The sequence below is a fragment of the Buteo buteo genome, chromosome 3 (genome assembly GCF_964188355.1).
Source record: "Buteo buteo chromosome 3, bButBut1.hap1.1, whole genome shotgun sequence".
Lineage (NCBI taxonomy): Eukaryota > Metazoa > Chordata > Aves > Accipitriformes > Accipitridae > Buteo > Buteo buteo.
In genome coordinates, this window is record NC_134173.1 from 42027090 (window position 1) to 42046465 (window position 19376).

Sequence of the window (19376 nt, forward strand, 5' to 3'; positions counted from 1 at the left end):
GAAGGCATTATGCTAGAAGGTACCTGAAGGTATAGGCTTAAAGTATTACCTTTTATCCATACTATTACAGAACATGCTAGCTCAGGTACCAAAAAGAAAATAACTGTTCCGTTTAGACATATATGCAGACACACTTTGAAATGTAGGTTATTTTCTGCTGCCATTATGCAGCCAAATTATAACAAGCATGAACTTTTAAATGACCCATATTATATTTACACTTATTTTTACTACACTTGCCATGCTCTCTGTCTTGTTTCAGGCTGCTAAATTAGTAAGTGCAAAAGCAAGAGTCTGCAGTGTGGTTTATTGCTGTTTCAATTTTCTGCATCTCATTTGGAATTTCATCTCGGTTTAAAACACTGCCAGCAACATGAATGCATTAAGGCAATGGAAAAGTTACCTGAATGACATTATTCATACCAATCTACTTCGAAGTGATAGGGTTGGCTGAGGCTAGAGACCCTAGGTCTTATTTCCTAAATACCTTTCTGTCTGAAGAAATCACGGTTCCCGAATTCTGCACCCACGCTCCCTCTTCATTGCATAAGGCAATTCCAAGCTACTGAAAACTGAAAAGCAGCTGATATCAACATTTTCACCTGAAGCTTCTCCTGTTACTCAGGAAAACTCCCATTTTATTATGTTACTTTCTGTCATAGCTGCACTCCAGGCTTGTAAGTGCTATCTTGTGTCTCAAAGTACCCAAATGTTAGGAACTACAATATTCAGTATTGCAATGCAAAAGTTTTTCAGAAGAGGGCCAGTTTCAAACCACTTATTTTATGGGCTGTAATTTGCAATACCTAAACCTGAAAGTTTTTAGTCCTTCCAGATGCCAAAGTCAGAAAGGTAGGTTCTGTAAGGAATCAAGACAGCTGGCACTCCTGAAGATCTGAAAAAATTCAGAACATGGAAGTGAGGGCCTGACCTCCCTCCAATGCCTTTCTGACTGGCACTCTGGCCAGGGAAGGTGAGATGGGAGCCAAGAGTGATGGCAAGACCAGATCAGAATTGGGTGTAGAGACAACGATCACAGCCAGACTCAGTCCAATGATCACACAGCAAGTCCAAGAGAAAGGAGGGGCAGGCCCTCACCTCCAGCTTTCTTCACAGCTAAGAGCAACAGCTCTTAGCAGTGACAGAGCTGACCCTGGACTCAGCCAGCTGAATTCCTTAACTCAGGTGACCAAGCTCCTAGAAGTGGGGGGGGACACACTCTACACCCTGACACTGTACAGGAATACCAGTGCCCGCTACAGACAGCTCAGTGAGTTCCTACACACAGAGCAAAAAGCTGCCCCTTGATGCTGATAGCCTTCTCCAGACACACCACACTTCATGTATTTGTAACATCTCTTCTGAAGTGGAGGAGGAAGCGTCCTCCTCTTCATCAGCTCTGCAGTTGCCTGAGGTAGGCACACTGGGGTTCCAGGTCCTCCTCAACCTGATGGGGTTCAAACCTTCATCTCCTTGATGGTATTCTTATCAGCAAGCTCCAGAATGGCGTCTCTTTCCATCCTTCCTGCTGAAGCTCAACATGATCTCAATCCTGCCCATGTCTCCTCATCAGTAACTCTCTACAGCCATATCTACAAGGAAATCATGGAGCAGGGACCAGGACTGAAGCTGTTTCTTCCGATGGAAAACTCCTTTCAGAAGGTTTTAGTTAGGTTCCTCTCTTGTTTACTCTTTTTTCTTCTGCATCTCTATACATTCCTCTTTTTTTTCTCCTTTCTCTTTCCTTGTATCCACCATCCCTTTGTGCAGTGGTTATGGTGCTCTTGGGGACATCAGGAGTTCAGGGTCAGATTCTCTCTGACTAAATAGCTGGATAGAGGTTACCACACAGAAGGTGAACAACTCTTGTAGCAACCAGTTTCCTGACTTCCTAGCAAAAAAACACTATCAGGCAGTTCTTATCTCCTCCACAATAACTGTTAAACTTAGTAGCCAATGCTAATAAAGTGGTCATCAGTGGGAAACAAGATATACATCCCTTACTGATTTGGACATATTTCAGATGCTTCCTTCCCATCTTTAAGTCACAGAAGCTTAAGCACCTGCACCTACCTGGCTCCCTGAAACCACACAAGAGTCTATGCTTGGTCACTTGGAGAATTCTGGCCAAAATACAAACAATAGCTTATTTCAGTTCAGTAGTCCTTGAGAATAGGTGACTATATTAGTCTCTGGGTTTTGGAAACAATTCACCTATTTCAGACATGTCCCAAAGTCCTTCTTCAGTCAATGCTCTCCTCTACCTTCTCCAGAGTGGTCACAATGGCAGAGATCCAGTTCAGCTCAGAAGACAGGGCCATGCAGTCATTCATCTGCATGGTTTTGTGACTCTTCATAGCTACAGCACATGGTAGCTGAACAGTGAAGAAAGGTGGTGCTTTGAGAACACAGTTTGGGATAATTTTTTTTTCTTGTGAGTTTTATTACAGTGGTACCAGAACCCTTTGGTGTGTCATTAGCTTAGTTTTGAAGATTACTTTGAATACTCCATGTGCCAGCTTTCACCAGTGTTTCACAGACTGCAAAATGCTGCAGTTCATGGCTACAGTTGCTCTGGCCTCAATCCACAGAGGTGCACAGCCTCTGGATCCTCTCCCGAGAGGTTGGATCTGCCTAGCTCCAGGACACAAGGCTGTCCATCCTTCCTCTTCCTGTCTGATACTTTTAAACCAGCTGACAGTTTTTTCACAAATGGAAGTGAAAAGCGTCCTTCATTGCATCGTTTATCCAGTAGTCTGCTGATTAGATATGAAAACCCAGTTCCAAAGAATACTGAAGCAATCTATGCAAGGCTGAATGGGATAAAGAGAGGTTGCAGGAGCAAAATTTAAAGGCCTTTTCCAGAGACTAGAACATATGTATGAAAATCCCCAACTCCAGGAGAAGACTGTGCCCTTTGCCTTCTCACACCTGAGTGGTAAGCGGAGCTGCAGGCACCATCCTATTTCTGCTTGTGGTCCATGTGCAGTCCGGTCCAGAAGACCTGAATTTCTGAGAACAAATGCCAGTATGACCCCTTCAGAATCTGCAAAACCAGACAGATCTAAGTACTGAGCTCTGCTGGGGCATGAGTATTTGCACATGCACCGTAAGCAAAAATCTTGCCTTGGGAATTGTGTGGGTATGCACGATCTCTCCACACTGGGCACTGCAGCACAATATTTTATTAACTGTGCTGCCTTGTTTGCCCTGCTCTCAGTATTGCTCAATGGCCACTGCTGTTTAAAACTAACTCAAGTATCTCTGCTCCAAGCAGATCAGTAGACACCCAGGGAATTTTAGCACCTCCTCAGCCAGGCAGCAGCTGAATAAGAATCTGGATTGGATTTGTGGCTGCATCCTCAAGATCCTGTACACATACAGACTGTCATGGCTGCAGAGCCCCACAAGGGCTGCTGTTTGTTTGTCTTCACATCCGTAATGGGTGGGCAGGACCACTGTAAAGCTAAACAGCTAGCATCAGATCTACTGCATCCTAGCTACCCCATGGACCACAAGGGATGCTCTTCTGCTCCCATCTTCTACACTCGACTAGATCAGAGACTGGGCCTGGGAGCCACTCTACACACAGCGACTGTCACCCCTGTCATCCATCACCTCACCTCCTGTCATTAGTGACACTAAGCAGTACAACTGCTGCTTAGTGGCTTCCACTTGACTCATTTTTAATGTATTTATACACCACTATTTGCTTTTGCTGAATATGCTTGTCTTCCCAGCTGAGTACTTTTGCAGTCGATCAAATGTTACTAAGTAGCTCTTAAATATTTATTGACTGTCTACTGATCACACAAATCAGGTTCACAAATTTAGCTCTTGGAGCTACTTTACACTTCATGGTCTAGTTGGATGTTAACCAAAGCCTTTCTGAGTGTTTTCTTTCTTGCGCCATAAACAAACAGTTTTAGAAACAAGTTGCAGCTTGAGCAGGAAATTAAATACCCAGGACTTATATTGGTTCTGTCGCCTTCTCAGCTATCAGCTGAAACTTGTCTTATATCATGCTGGATTCCAGAAAGCAATATGCAGCAACACGTCATATAGCAACAGGCAGACTTTTCCAGTATTCTCTCAACAGAACGTTTTCTCCAATGGAAAACACCAAATCATCAAAACATTCCTCAGGAACATACTGATTTCAGCAGCACGGTGACAGAAGTTTTTCACACCAACAGGAGAGGCAGCATTTTTGGAGTTTCGCAAGCTCCTCGGCAGTCTGCTGAGCTGGATGTCCCAGATGCCTGAATACTTTGGTTAAGCAGGGACTCCCCAACCTGCCCGGGAGACCCTCATGCCCATGGCCCAGCTGCCAGCAGGGCTCTGCCACCCTGCACATGGGACAGGTCCAGGGACAGCCCAGGCTGCCGGGAAAGGCACAGCTCAGGTTCCCCTCTCCAACTTCTCCCACACTGTGAAATGTGTTCTTCTGACCTCTTGTCCCTCCATCACCTAAAACCCTTCTCAGCAGCAGATGGGTCGTGTTGTGCCACAGGCAGGAGAGCCCCGCTTACGTAGCTAACTTGCTTCAGCTGCTTTGCTGAACATTACCATGACACTGAGGTTAGGAAATCAGCTGAAAAATAAAGGGGAATGAAATCACGCATGCAAGAAATGAGAAGAATGAAACTGGAAACTGAAGTGAGACCACTGTGATAATTTAATCTCAGGGGCATTTTTTTGTTTGCCCCAGAAGAAGCCTTACGTTTACAGATACGCAAGGCAAATATGCTCAAATTGGTAACAAGCTACTGCAAGCTGTGTTTCTCCAGCTTTCATCACTTTTTGTACCTCAGCAAATCACTGTAAGGTTTATTTGGGGGATTTTTTTTTGCTGTTTACAGCAAATGCCTTGCATGCAAAGAGGTTGTGGTTTTTTTCGTTTCAAGAACATGTTACACACAAAATTATCTATTAACTGTTTCCAAAAGCTCATTATCAGACAGTTGTAAGAGGTTCCTGCCTTCATCTTTACTACCTTCACTGCTCACTCGTTCACTCCTTTCAATGATTAGAAGCTAATGAAGGATGAAGGAATTCAGATGCTGGGGACATAAAAACTCTACTGACACAGATCTATGTAATCCCATTTTCATCACATGTGATCTACCATATAGCATGTAACAGATTTCTATGAACACTTCTCCCAGGAGGGGATAAATTTTTCTTGAAGGTATGTATTTTTCCAGTAGCAAGCTGAACCAGCAAGCTAATCCTGCCTTCTGACACTGGGAGGTTACCTGCTCTCCACAGAGGAAAACAGAGCACTGATTCCTGAACTACTGCACAGCACATCGCAGATTTACCTGGATCGGTCAGAAAGAGCAGGCTCTTATGAAATTGCACTGAAGCTAGTAAGTCCTGCTTGTGAGCTGGCGTGTGGGAAACACAGCTTAGTTTCAACGCACCCACTGCTGTAGACACACGAGATGTCCAAGAAACAGCTGCCCCACTTGTTTCAGTGGGTGCAGATGCTGTCAACTTGCAGTGCCACTGCACCTGAGCTGCCAAGGCAGCCGACATGCATGAGCACTCTAACAGAAACCATACCCAAACCACAGCGTTTCCTGAACTATTCTTTCAATTACAAACAATGACACCACTCCTTTCATCAATAAGATTCAACTGCAAGTTTGCTAAACATGTGCTAGGACAAAACCCAGAATTCCATCTAACAAATTGCATTTGTTCACTTCTCAAGCAGACTGTTCTATGTCTCTATGACACGATGCTGGTAAAGCTAATAAAAAGGAGACATTTACTAGATGCAACTAACAATAAAAGGCACTCTAGTTCCTAACATTTTTTTTTTTCTAAATCCTGTTCTCCTCTCTGACTATTACTCTGTGGAGGGCTTGTGGTATAGGAGTAAAGTAAGAAAAGGGAAAGCGTAAGGCAAGATCTATTGCCTGGAGTTTTTAGAGCTGTGACGTGTTATTTCAGATACCCAGGGTTGGACTGACACCTCATTGTGCAGGCAGTCAGTGCACACATTGGAAAAAAAAGGTGGACTTTCTTCCCATGAGGCTACAATCTAAATGAAATGCACTTTTAAAAAAAGAGCAGTGCCTGACTGTATTTTGGTAATACCTAAACAAAGAATTGGTTTGCACATGGTTCTATTCATATTTATTTAGATCACTGTAGTAACCTACAGGAGGAAGAAAATACAAAGGAAAGGAGATAAGCCCCTATCACATATTTTCTATAATTTTAATATTGGGCTATATGATAAAAAGGATCATCTTAATTTGATTGCAATATTTTTGGTTTGGTATTGAAGGACATTCTGGATGGCAAAGATCTGCAGTCTCCTTGTTGGCAAGCAGCTGGAAAAGCAGCAATGATGCAATTTTTGTGTAGCTGTCAAACAAGGGACCCTCTCACTGTGTTAGCTGGATTCCTTCTTTGTTGTTATTGTTCTGATCCAATTAGTCACTGCTTTCAAGTTAAGGGATCCAACTGGCTGATTGGACTGGAAGAGATACAAGAATAACAGAAACCCAAACTGGTGGTACAAGAGGAAGAATAGAATTTATATTTTTTTATGTGAAGTGCCTCAGTAAGTCAATTGCGTGCTTTAGCTAAGCCTTAATTGCACCAAAACAACAGAAAGTAATCAAAAAGGATCTGTTTTGATTCATTACATACCAGAAATGTGAGAGATGGAACTGAACTAATCCAGGAATCTGTCACTATGAGTAAGCTCCCCATGGAGCCTCTTTTAGTTGCCTTATACCACAAAACATGGAAGAGACAGGTCTACAAACAACCAAAGCAGCTGATCTCTGCTATTTCCCCTTTATTCAGTACTGGTGAGGCCACATCTGCAGTGCCGGGTCCAGTTCTGGGCTCCCCAGTAAAAGACAGATATGGACACACTGGAGAAAATCCAGCAAAGGGCCACTAAGTTGCTGAAGGGACTGGAGCATCTCTCCTATGAGGAAAGGCTGAGAGAGCTGGGACTGTTCAGCCTCGAGAAGAGAAGGCTCAGGGGGATATATAAATACCTGAAGGGTGGGTGCAAAGAGGACAGAGCCAGGCTCTTTCCAGTGGTGCCCAGTGACAGGACTTGGGGCAATGGGCACAAACTGAAACACAGGAGGTTCCCTCTGAACATCAGGAAACACACTTTCCGTGAGGGTGACCAAGCACTGGCACAGGTTGCCCAGAGAGGCTGTGGAGTCTCCATCCTTGGAGATACTCAAAAGCTGTCTGGACAAGGAGACAATTCACTGATTCAGGACTTCCCATTCAGACGCTGGCTATGGTGCAAGAAAAGGGATGCCGTATTGTGGTTTGACATAAGGCTCCATACGCTGTGTTCAAAAATCAAATATGCCTTCAGAGACAAGGCTGGGGCATGGAACAACAGGTTCTAAAATGCTGAGATATACAGTACAGAGGTGCCCTTGACACTACTGCTGATGACAAACCAACAATGGCAAAACCGCTTGTGCCCAACATAAACCAACAGAAAACCCTTGCAAATGTATTCTAATCTGTGCATGCCTCCAGGTCACATCCAATTCCTCGCAGCTGGTACAGTTAAAAAAATGCTGAGTTATGAAACATACTGAATTATGAAACATCATTGCCTACTTTGCTGAGTACTGGTATGCACATACTTCTATGTTAACTAAAACGCAGCTTATCCTTCTCTTCTGTACTGGTTTATGGCTCAGTTTATCAAAGAAAAAACCCTGCTTTTTAAATGTAAAAGAAAAGAACAGTAGAACTGAACATGTTTGTCCAGAGAAGACTCTCCTGCAGGGTATGTCTACACTGCCCAATGCAACTGAGATCTCCGGGCTGCTGCCAGCACAGGTAGCTCAGACATCAGACCCAGCATAGCCATTTTAAGGTAAAGCATCATGCAAGACATTTACTCTGAATCAAGTAGCTGTACTGCTTCTACTATCCAATATAGCCTGTTGAACTGGCTTTGATGTCCATACGCTGCAATGCATTGAAACTACAGAATGAAGTATGTGTTTTATTAAACCTCAAAATGAAAGCATGCTTTTTTCTTCCATGAACAATAACATTCTTTGATGTCTGAGTTAAAGAATTGCCTACCAAGTAAATGATTTGAAGCTATCAAGTGATTGACCATGAGGATTAAAAGAATGTTTATCATGTTAGATATTCCAGATGAATTTATGTGTAATGCTGCTTCTTTATTATCATTTTGATAGTAAACTTGGATTTGATCTCTGCATTAAAAAAATCATATAGGTCTGGGGCTGCAAACTCCTGAACCATGCTTTGTAACATGCTGGTAATTCTCAAATTCTGATGACATTACAGTCTAAGCATATAGATTTTTATACTGATTTCAGAGAGCTGATATACCTCAACACTTTCAAGAATTTTGCCATTACCATCTCTTACCTCTTTTCTCAATAAGAACAATTAGATGAAGGTGGTAAAGAAGTAATGCTACTGCAGACTTTCAGAACAGCTGTGAATAGATGCCTATTTCAATTCATGCTAAGTATTTACTGCAAATGTTATTACTTACTGCAAAAATAAAAATAGAGACTCTTACAATTCCAGTGTGAAGGGTATGTGTTATATAGCAATAGTTTGCCTTGTCTTCAATTTAGAAATAGATTTCAGTTAAATAGCACTTTTTCACAAACAGAAAACTACAGCCTTCTCATTAGCCAGGCAGGGACATTATGACTTGCCACACAGTTCAATTAATTGCTATCTAAAATCTATGTTTTCATTCCTAATAATTTTCATTTCTTCATCTACACCCACAGGCTGTCACAAATATCAACAGAAGGTGGACAACCAAAGCATTCCACCCCCTTCCCATCCCCGTTCTCTCCTTCTTCAGCCCACTATGCTCAGACAAGAGTATATCACCATGCTATTCCCCTCTACAGTCAGCTTCTCAGCACCAAGCTTTAACTCTAGGTATTAAGAATACAAAGGCGTAAAACAGCTTTCCATCAGCTCATGACTTCCAGTTGCTGGTTTTCCTTGCTCTAGGATTAGGGTTTGACAGCAACGTAGTAACACCCAGCAACACACAATGCAAAATATTCTTTGTGTGAACAGTGCCTATTTTCTTCCTTCCTTGCTTCCCATTTTTCTTCTTTGTTTTTCACTTGGTTTGCTCATTGCCCACTGCAGTTCTTTTCTTCCCCATTGATTATCTCTTTTCCTCCCTCCACACATCCTCTACACTCTCTTCCAAACCTCAAAATGTTAAGAGTCCATAGCTGAGCCTTAAAAGCAAGATATTCAAAGGGATCAGATACCTAGCACCTGGCCATAAATAAAAGGCACATGTTGTCTCAGATGAAAGCAAAGGAAGAACATTGATTCAGATAAGCTCGCGCTCCTCAAATGTTCACTCTGTTCTTGTGTTTAAGCTACATAAAGAAGGCAATTTTGGGGAAAAGCTAATGTACAAAATAAGAAAGAAAATAAAAGCTCATCATCAGGCTTCTGAGGAATTACCTTCCACTGAAACACCTTCTCACAACTTTTACCACCCTGTCTTTCTTCCAAATATCCCTCATTTTTTTAAAATGTCCTTCCATGCATTTCTTAATGTCACAGCCTAAATACCTCACTTCCAATACCTTCCTACATGCACACCGTCTTTTTCATGACAGCCCTCTTCTTTCTCAATATATCTTTAAGGGTTATGATCTAGTTGCTGTCTTGGTGATCGAGCAAGTGCTGGAGGGCATACATACAACTGGTAAGGGGTTCAGAAGCAGCGCATACCACTAATGTTGATAGCACATGCCCACGTGATTCCTCTCAAATAGGGACTGTAGACCTAAGACACTATTATGGTGATAATCAACAAGTCTATTCAGAAATAATCTTTCTAATCTCTTTAGTATTTTCACAATTTTCATGAGGAGAAAAGAAAACATTTTGAAACACCAACTAAACTCTGAACAATCTACAGAGGATACTATTCTTATTTTCCAGTAAAAATCACTGAAGTCCATTCTAATGCATTTTTCCATCCCTTGAAAAGGTGAGTTATTACATAAGCTTCATTATAAACTAGATGTAAAACCAAAGGGCCCCATAGTAACAGTGTGTGTTTATATCATAATACTCACCAAATTCTCATTTGAACATGTGGCTTCTCCAGTGCATCAGCCATCAGCATTTTTTACATTTCTTTATCAGGCTTATTGGAACAAGCTGGTTTTGCCACAGATGATTCTAAGATACTTACCCAGTTGTGTAAGGTATATTTATTCCCCCTAGATTAATGCTTTCACATCCAACGATGAAAAGAGTTGAAAAGCACAGCAGAGATACACCACTGCAGATCATAGCCAACTTTGCAGACTCTCTCGCACCGAGTTTCAGTTTTTTTATAATGTAGCCGCCTAGGACAATACCAACACCAGCACTTGGGACAATAATCACACCTGCCGGGAAGAAATTCAAGCAAGAAATTAAATCAGGACCTATAGAAATTGTATAAAACATAACTATCGGTTTCATTCCCTAATTAGATGACTGCAAATGCTGCACTAAGATCTCCATTGTCTGAATCTCTGCTAGCAAACTGAGTCAGACTTTTCAAACCTCTGGAGTGTTGTCAAAGAATTAATAAAAGCCTCCTTATGATATTACCAGCAGCCAAAGCACTATAAGAGAACTATTGTACTTACAAGCAGAAACATTGCTTTGTATTTATTTTAGAACGAGGAGAAGGGCTACATATTGCTCCAGTTTACTGAAAATTTGAACAAATCCAGATTTGGACACGAATCCTTCTCTTCCTACTCTCATGATTAATTCCAGTGAAGCACAAGCGTTAACTTCAGGCAGGACCCCAGAAGCCTGCCCACTGGGGAGTGCATGCGTGAGCCTTGCTACATATTCTCTGTTCTGGATACTTTATTCAAGCTGAATAGCACTTTCCTACATCAGCACCCCGATTCGTCTCAGCACAGCCACGTGGACTGTAAACTGATCAAATACGATTAAAAACTTAAGATACTACAATTAGTATTAGGGTAAGTTTAAGACACAAAAGACGTGCCTATGAAATTTCTGTTGCTCCACTGCTGCAGTTATAAGGTGGCAGTTCAGCAACACACCACTGGGCTGTCCTCACTTGTCGGGGCCTGAGGTGGTGTTAAGTCAGTGAGTGTCTTGCACTTCTTCGCTTCCCTTAGCTTTTGCTTCTCACTGACATGTGAGAAGGTCTTTAAATTAGGGCTTTGGTAATAAAGATGCAATCCACATAAATATGGAATTTGCACAACTTTTGGCAGCTGCATCTACAGAGGAGCTAAACTTTATAATGCAAATTCTTAAAGATGTTGGTCTTCTTTTTAAAGATGCCAGTAGGACTATCACTTGCAAATATCTCTAATAACATTGCAAAGCGTTCTCATTCTCTGCTAATTCGTCTAAAGGTGAAGGGGACATTGTATTTATCAAAATATTGAGATCATGAAAGTATAAGTAAGAGGTAAAAATAGTTGCCACCTTAATTATACTGCCATCACCAATGGCATTATAAAATAAAAGTCATTTCATGAGAAAGATTCTTAACAATAACCCTTCACAGAATCAAAGCCAGTCTTTCTTATAAGAGCAGAAATTAAATGCATAAGTCCTTCTAGGAGAGTTAAATGATTTTCATAAAGTTCAAAGCTGTTATCTCTCTTGAGCTGTTATATCTCTCACTTTCAATGACTGAATATGAATGAGGAAAAGAAATAACGCAAATCCTTTCACTGGGACTGAAAATGTTCTCTCTGGGTGAAAATGATAACTCAACCACCTGAGTCTGCCAGGCACACCCTGCTCTATGAAATCTGTGTCAGAGAAGCCCACATCCACGCTAAAGGCAGACTGGGATCACTTGTAATGCCTTTTAAAACACCCCTGTTAGGTGAACCAAATTCCATGGACCAAATATGTGGCTACATCAATTATATGAACTAAGGATCTAGCCCAAAGTTAGGGCTTACTAACAATAAATTAACCTCAGTAATTTATTCTTCTTCCTTCCACCTTACAGTTAGCTTTGAGTTCTTAACCTCTTTCGGACCTCAGTTTATGTTTTCTTTCTTATTCTCTTGAGGGCACGGATATTGGAAAAGCTTTTCACTAGAACTGAGACTCTGTGTGTCTATGTCTAGTACCTTGTCAAAACTGAGCATGTAAATATTTTGCAAGGCATTAGGTTAGTGGTTCTTCCATTAGTGAGCTATACTGTGCTGCTGTTTTCATCCATCCTTTGCTACACCATGAAGATCAGAACGTTAAAAATGAGGAGAACATGAGCAAATTGCCTGCCAAGGCTCACTTTCATTAGGAGAATGGAAAGGTAAAGGAAAGCCTACACAGAAGAAGTACAAAGACCAACTCCTCCATGCAAAGTGGCACTGAGGATGGAAAAACTCTCTCTCTGGGAGAAACTGGAAAGGCACAAGCAGGTTTCATTGTTTGTGGTGAAGGCAGCAGAGAGAAGTGCTCACTCGCTCCTACATGTCAGGAAGCCTGACAGGTTCTTTTACCCTAAGTACTCTTCATCTCAAACTCTTCATCCTTATGCCCCTCTCTTTCCGCAGGGGATGTGGAAACAGAAGTGATGTACTGTCAAAGAAACGCAGCTACTACAGCGCACTTCCAGACAAGCTTCCAGGGCAAAGTAAAGCATGTACATCTAATCAGGACATGCATTCTTCTTTTTCAAAGGCATTTAGAGGAATAAAGCTTAAGATCTGATACTAAGCTGTTGCACTGCACTCTCCTTCATTTTATAATGACAGTTTGGCTTACAGGAATTGCGTGTGTGCTAAATACACTCCTGGGTGCAGCGCTCCGAGGCAGTATTGGCTTTCAGTCAGCAATTTTCAAGCTTTGTCCTTTTCACTGTTGTCAGGATGCTGCAGCACTTGAGGCTTTCCACAGCAGAAAAAGATGATCTTAACAACTACTAATAGTCAGAGAACAGAAAACTGCAATATCTGCTAAGCAGGCTACACTTGCAAAGGGAATACCACCAAGATTTTCAAAGCAATTCTGTCTGGTATACATATCATACCTTTTCTAAAACTAAAGGTAGATCCAATGCGCTCGTAACCATTGTATCAGAAGTTACCAGACTAGTGCTTTATAACATATACTGTTCAGTTCTTCCAATTACAAATTATTTGAATCGTAACTCTGTTTTTCACAAGTAAATCTGCTAGCAAAGCACCTGAAATTTTAACCTTGATTTGTCTAAGATCTACCTGTAACCTAAAGTCAACATTCTTAATGTTTGGGTTTTTTTTGGACTTAAGAAAGCCTGGAGGCTAAATGCCACCTGCTCTACACACAGAAAACAAAACTCCAAGCAAAACAAGACTGCAGCACAACCTGCACAAGTTCAAGACATGAAGTTTGGCACATGGCATTTTTTCTGGTGATTAATGCCAGGTTTGTTTAAAAACAGAAAGAAATTGAGACTTAATTAAAGAATTGCTACTTATGAATTGAGACAGCAAATGACCAATAAAAACTTTACATCAGTCACATGAAGAGATTCAGCAAGCGCATGTACTCAGCTGGCAACATACATATGAAGTATAGATATAGCAATGTAAGTAACATATAAGTCCTCCTTTTGCTAACCAGAAGTTTGTAAACTAGACATGTCTTTTACTAGAATAGCCAGTAGCAATCTCTTACAGAATCTCCAAGTCTCCTTTTCCCATCTTTCCTACAAAAAGAATGTATAAAATTAATAACAACTGTTGACTTTAATGCTAAGTTTAGGAGCTGGGGTTGTGGAAGCAGTGCTCACTTCTCTGTGTTGCACATCCAGCCTAAGCTATTTCATCTTCTTCTTCTGGTTCATTATAATAGTCTTTATCAAGTAATTTATAACAGGGAAAACAACAGATGTTAATAGCTTCACACCCTGAACAGGGTCACATCATTTTTTCCTCTTTTAATGTACTGGCTGTTGAATATTTTGTCTGGCAAGAATGTTTCTGGTTTATCCTGAGAACGAAACAAGTTATGGAGCCGCAATCCCATCAAGACTCATTACAGTAAAACCCCTATGCGTGTGTGGCTACCCTAAGCTTCAGATAGAATCACAGTCCCTTCAATCAATGTTTCCTCCTTACACACAGAACACAGGGATTTCATGCCCTGAAGAAAATCTTATCCCAGCAGGCTCTCAAACAGAAGTCACCACACAGTGCTTCTCTGACGTTTCCCTTCCGCACTCTAGAAAGACTCCTCATGTTTCTTCCAGCCACTACAGGTAACAAGTGATTCCCATGTGAGGTGTCCATATCTTCTCTCTTCTGCTACTTTTTGTCTTTTCTTTGACTGATGCCCCTGGGCAGCTTCACTCCATACTTCACCCCTGTTCTCCCAACTCACTCTCCACTCCATCCCTCCTTCTCAGGTGCAATATCTGGAAGTATGGGGGAGCAAAGAAGTAACCTGCTTAGCAATTAGCAGTTATTCTATATGGGAAGCACTATGAAGAGGTAAAAAAGATGCTTGTAAAGACAAGCATCTTTAATGCATCTAGGAGAGAAGGGAGATGATCTGCATGACATGGGCCCCAATTCTGCACAACATTTTAGTCCCTTTCCCTAGGGAAGTTCCCATCTCTCCCTCCTGCAGAGCAGTATGAAGCTTAAAATTTTGTGGTTTGTAGCTCTGTTAGAAGCTGGACTTAGCTATACATTGCTGCAGCAGCAGGGGAAGTGCCACATCTGCAAAAGAGGGGTCTCAGACCTGACATGACAGTTGGGAGAGGATTTGGGGAGCTCTCCTGACTAAACTAGATTGTTGTGCACTCAGTGTTAAGAAATAAATAAGGAGAAAACCAGCAGCCTGGAGGGGAGAGGTAACTGAAGGATGGGACAGATAAACAACTCGTCACTGGGGAAAAAAGAAAGATTAAGATATTTTAAAAAGCAAAGAGGAAGTAAAATTCACAGAAAGTAGGAACAGCTTTAAAAGATCTTTAAAAGCACACAAATTGCAGTAATGCCTATGGGTTTTCTAGCTTGTTTTTGTTGCTTTTTTCCCCCTTGAAGACCATTAACTTATTAGAAAATGTCTGTCTAGGCTTATGTAAAAAAACCCAGCCCTTTAACAATATAAATGGGTTCACATTTTACTAAACATATATAGCAAACATCAAAAAATGGCCTGAATATCTAACCAAATGCACAAAGCTGGATCCAATCACCTGTTGTAAAAAGCATGTTTTTGGTTCATTCCTACATTGATTCATTTCATTAGTCAAAGAACACCAACCCTTGCAAGGTTACACTATGTGGCAATGCCTTACCAGTGTAGATGCTGGCATTGGAAGCTGGGATGCCAAACTGTGACTCGATGAACTTGGGAATGAAGGTAATAAAAGCTGTGACAATGGCACTCTCAGCTGTGTATGACAAACTCACAAAAAGGAATGTCATGTTGCTTAAGATCCTGACAGCTGCTCTTGGAAGCTCTATAAAATGACAAAAATGACAAACGAATGTTATAAATAATGAGCGAGAAACAAAAGCAAACTGAAACAAAACAAATTGATTTTCTTTGAGATGGACTGGCAATAATGGCTTGCTAGCATCTGGCTACATTTGCTAGGCAGACGGGAGAGTGCGTATTTGGGACTGCAGTCTTCGCTGTCTGCTCTTACCCTATCTCACTGCATTGCCCCAGGGCTGCAGTCCCTCTTTTCAGAAACACAATTGAGGTCTGTTTTAACAAAACTGTCTGAAGAAACAGGGTCTACATAGTAACACTATAAAGGAAAGAAAAACTGCAATAAAATGTAGCAATTTTGGAATTATTCTGATATTTTATTTTGAGATTTTCTATGAGATAACACATATCACACTGCTGAACTGACAGTACTTAGTTCTGCACTCCACAGGAGGACAACAGAACACATACTCCCCCTGTAATTCTCTGCTTCAAGGACCATGCTTGGAAAGCTGGGATAATAATACTATAATTTGAAAAGGGAACCAAAAGATTTTTAATTAAACATTTTTCTACATGATTTAAAAGTACTTACAATAAATGCAGACAAAGTATACTGAAAAAATGTTGCCAATGATATCAATGAATCTCGACATACCTTACATACAACTCATTTAATATTCTCAGAAGGGATAACACAATCAATTAAAAATGAGAGCACATCATTAACTTAAATTGAAAAAGTATTCACAGATGTTGCAATTATCCTCAAATCAAATACCAAAACCCCTGGAAATTCAGCACTGTAGTTAAAAGAAACACTTAAATACTTTTAATTCAATCCCGTAGTGATGTCAAATTATCCTCACAAGATGATGGTGACTCTATTCAAGACTTATTTTTTCAGAATAGAAGGCATGATTTTAAACTTCTTTTTTTTTCTTTGGGGCTTCTATCAAGATCAGATTTTCTGTTCAAATATTATATCTAACCTACGATGGTTTGGGTTTTTTCATTTGCTTTTCACTTTGTACAGAAATTGAACACTGCTTCAATCAAAGCCCATTGAATTCAATGACAAGAGCACCCATTAGAAATACAACGTGTTGAGTAAGAATTTTATTGATGGTAAAAGTTGTCAAGTCCAAAATCTGTTGCATTTTCTCCGCTGACTCCAGGAGGTCATCTGTATAAAAGCAAATAGAATTTAGACTCTTGTCATGTCAAAACCTGTCAGGTTGCAAATTAGCACCTGTTGTCTGACTGCATCCAGTCTTAGCTTATGCCCGTCGTCAAAATTTATACTGAATTCATTATGAGTACAGGATTTATAATTTTAATGTAGTCAAATGCTTTCTTGCTGCCTCTATGAAGAAACACATTAAATGTTAAATACAAAATTTGGTGGAAATAAGTAATGAATAAATCATATTAAGAAGCACTCATGTATTTGAATCTTAATGTTTTTTACCACCTACAGCTTTTTTTAAAAAAATGTGGCACTGTTTGCAATAAAAGGACAGAAGAAAACAAGGTAACAGGAGTATGAGACAATATAGTATCAACGTGAATATATGGAAACTGTAATGCAACTGTACACCTTCAGAACTACATTACAGTAGCAAGTACAAAGATAAAATAGTATCAGTATTTAATGGCAAATATGCTGCATGTTTAAAATACAGCTGATCAAAATTTACCTCATTGTTCAAAAGGAAATGAAAGAGAGGAAAAAAAAGAAAGATCTACAATACCATCAGATGTCAGCCTCCAAACCTCATCAGCTTTGGCTTTGTGTCTGGTTTTGGGTTGGCTTGGGTTGGGTTAGCTGATGGGAGCTTAGATGCAAAAAGAAACCAAAGGGCAAGAGCCAGGATGCTCTAACCCAGCTTTTGCAAAGCCTCTCATGGGCCTAGATGATGCAGTTTAAGAAAACGGCTGCCACAGGGCTGCAGCAGGGCAGCTGTAGCAGGATTTCCCCAGGGACAAGGTGCAGGATTGAACGCTTCTCCCCCTGCAGCAGGAGGAAGCGGTTATGACCGTGCTGCTGCCACTGTGAGAAAGGAGTCAGGAAACAGAAAGAGGGGGTGCCAGGACTGGTCCTGCTGGAAACTGAGCTGTTTGGTGGCAGCTGCTCACCTGTGCTGGAAACATGTGGAAGAAAGTAATAAGATAGTAACTTTCAGAAGACTGGACATCACAGAGAGAAATATCATCTTATTAGGATGATGAACTAAGTGTTCTTTGTAGAAATGAACTAGAAGTCCTTGGCCAAGGGCTGAGTCCAAGATCTTTGCTAAATACATTATTTTAAAGGGCCTGGTCCAAATATCATAATACCTGGTAAAGTTTAGCTCTTCCTGGTAAAACTGAGCTTTAGGAAAATGTCTGGTTTAGAATTTTCAACCTAAAGATACTGAAGAACAAATTAGGTAAAGAACTGCAGAGCTAACGAACATTTTGCTCTGGTTTTTGGATATAGAGCTGTACTTTCTGTTGAATCCTATTTGCATCTGATCTGAACACTCAGTCTAAAGGTCATTAATTTCAAAACTAATAAGTATTTTAAAATTGGATTTCTACTGATAAATAGATAAAATTCAGTGTCTTGGAATAAGCACAAGTTCTCTTACATCCCTGTGAAGGATTCTTCAGGGAACAGCTCTGCTGATTACTGTAATTTTTGTCATGAAATAAAACAGAGATTATTCCTGCATGCTGCACTAATACATACCACCTGGAGCAGTTGAGGGTTGAAGCTCTTTGTGATTTATAAGGAGCAACTGTCTGGCAGACAAGGAAAAGCTGCTATACAGTAAGAAATTTACAAATAAAAATACATAGTCAGAATTAGGTTTTGCCTTATTTCGTCCTATGATTATACTCAAATCCTGTGTGACAGAATCTGTATTACACTTCTGTATTTAAAAATCTATAATAAAAAGGCACTATTTCTCATCTCTTTCAACCACACTAATTCTAGTGAAAAGCAAGAATGATAAAAACTTTAAGGATCCTTTGTACTACATAATCAATCATGCATTTAAAACATTTCAACATCATATTATTTTTGTGTGTCTAGCCACAGGCCTAGGCTTTGATTTCAAGGTCATTATTAAACCTGTCAGGTTCCAATTTTTAGGAGGTCTTCGAAAAACATCTCTTGTGTTTCCAAGTGTGCATCAGAAACAAACCTATGAGAACTTGCAGTTTCCCTCATTCTGTCATTTGAACAAATAAATGTCTATCAATGACACTCCTAAAACTGAAATGATCTTTTAGTATGGCTGCAAACATGTTTACACTTCTGTGCAGTAATTCAAATCTTAAACATCCTTATCTTCTTTCTTTTTTTTTTTTTTTTTTTTAAATAATCTAATATGTAACTAAAAGTAAATTGAAACCTGCCTTGCTGGACTGGTTTGCTAGTCTACTGGCAATTTTCTTCCCTTCATGGTCTTTGGCTATATTTTTTCTGTAGTCAGTATTCATTTTCTTTCACTCATGTGCTAGACCACTGTTTGATTCATGGTAAGAAAAAAGCATAAGAAAAATCTGCAAGCAACACAAATATTCGTAAATACTGCTAGAAGCAAAACTCTTAAAGCACTGTAAACAGAACTTCAATAAAAATTCAAATAATTCTGACTTCACAACCTTTTTCACCATTTAATATATTTTCTTTTACCCCTGTTCCTGTACACCTAGCCCAAGGAGATTCAATGAATATAAATGGGGAATAAACCATCCCAGTCTACAGCACTGTCCTCTTCTGGTCCATCAGCGAAGCCCCTTGTAAGGGTGACACAGATATTAGCTAAAGGACCTCATTTCTGCTGGTGCTCCAAGCCTGGACAACACTATCCAAGTCCGCAGCTTTGAAGGAGGCTGCCTCCACACCG

At 40.4% G+C, this 19376-nt stretch overlaps 1 protein-coding gene across 1 annotated transcript in view; it reads right to left on the minus strand.

Annotated features, from left to right (window-relative positions):
- The window catches only part of SLCO5A1 (solute carrier organic anion transporter family member 5A1), an 82422-nt gene that overhangs the window by 17638 nt on the left and 45408 nt on the right, over positions 1 to 19376 (minus strand). Inside the window, exons 5-6 of the mRNA XM_075023435.1 lie at positions 15335 to 15499; positions 10238 to 10436 (exon numbers count right to left, since the gene is read on the minus strand). Of these exons, the coding sequence (XP_074879536.1) occupies positions 10238 to 10436; positions 15335 to 15499 (364 nt within the window). The remainder of the gene's footprint in view (positions 1 to 10237; positions 10437 to 15334; positions 15500 to 19376) is intronic.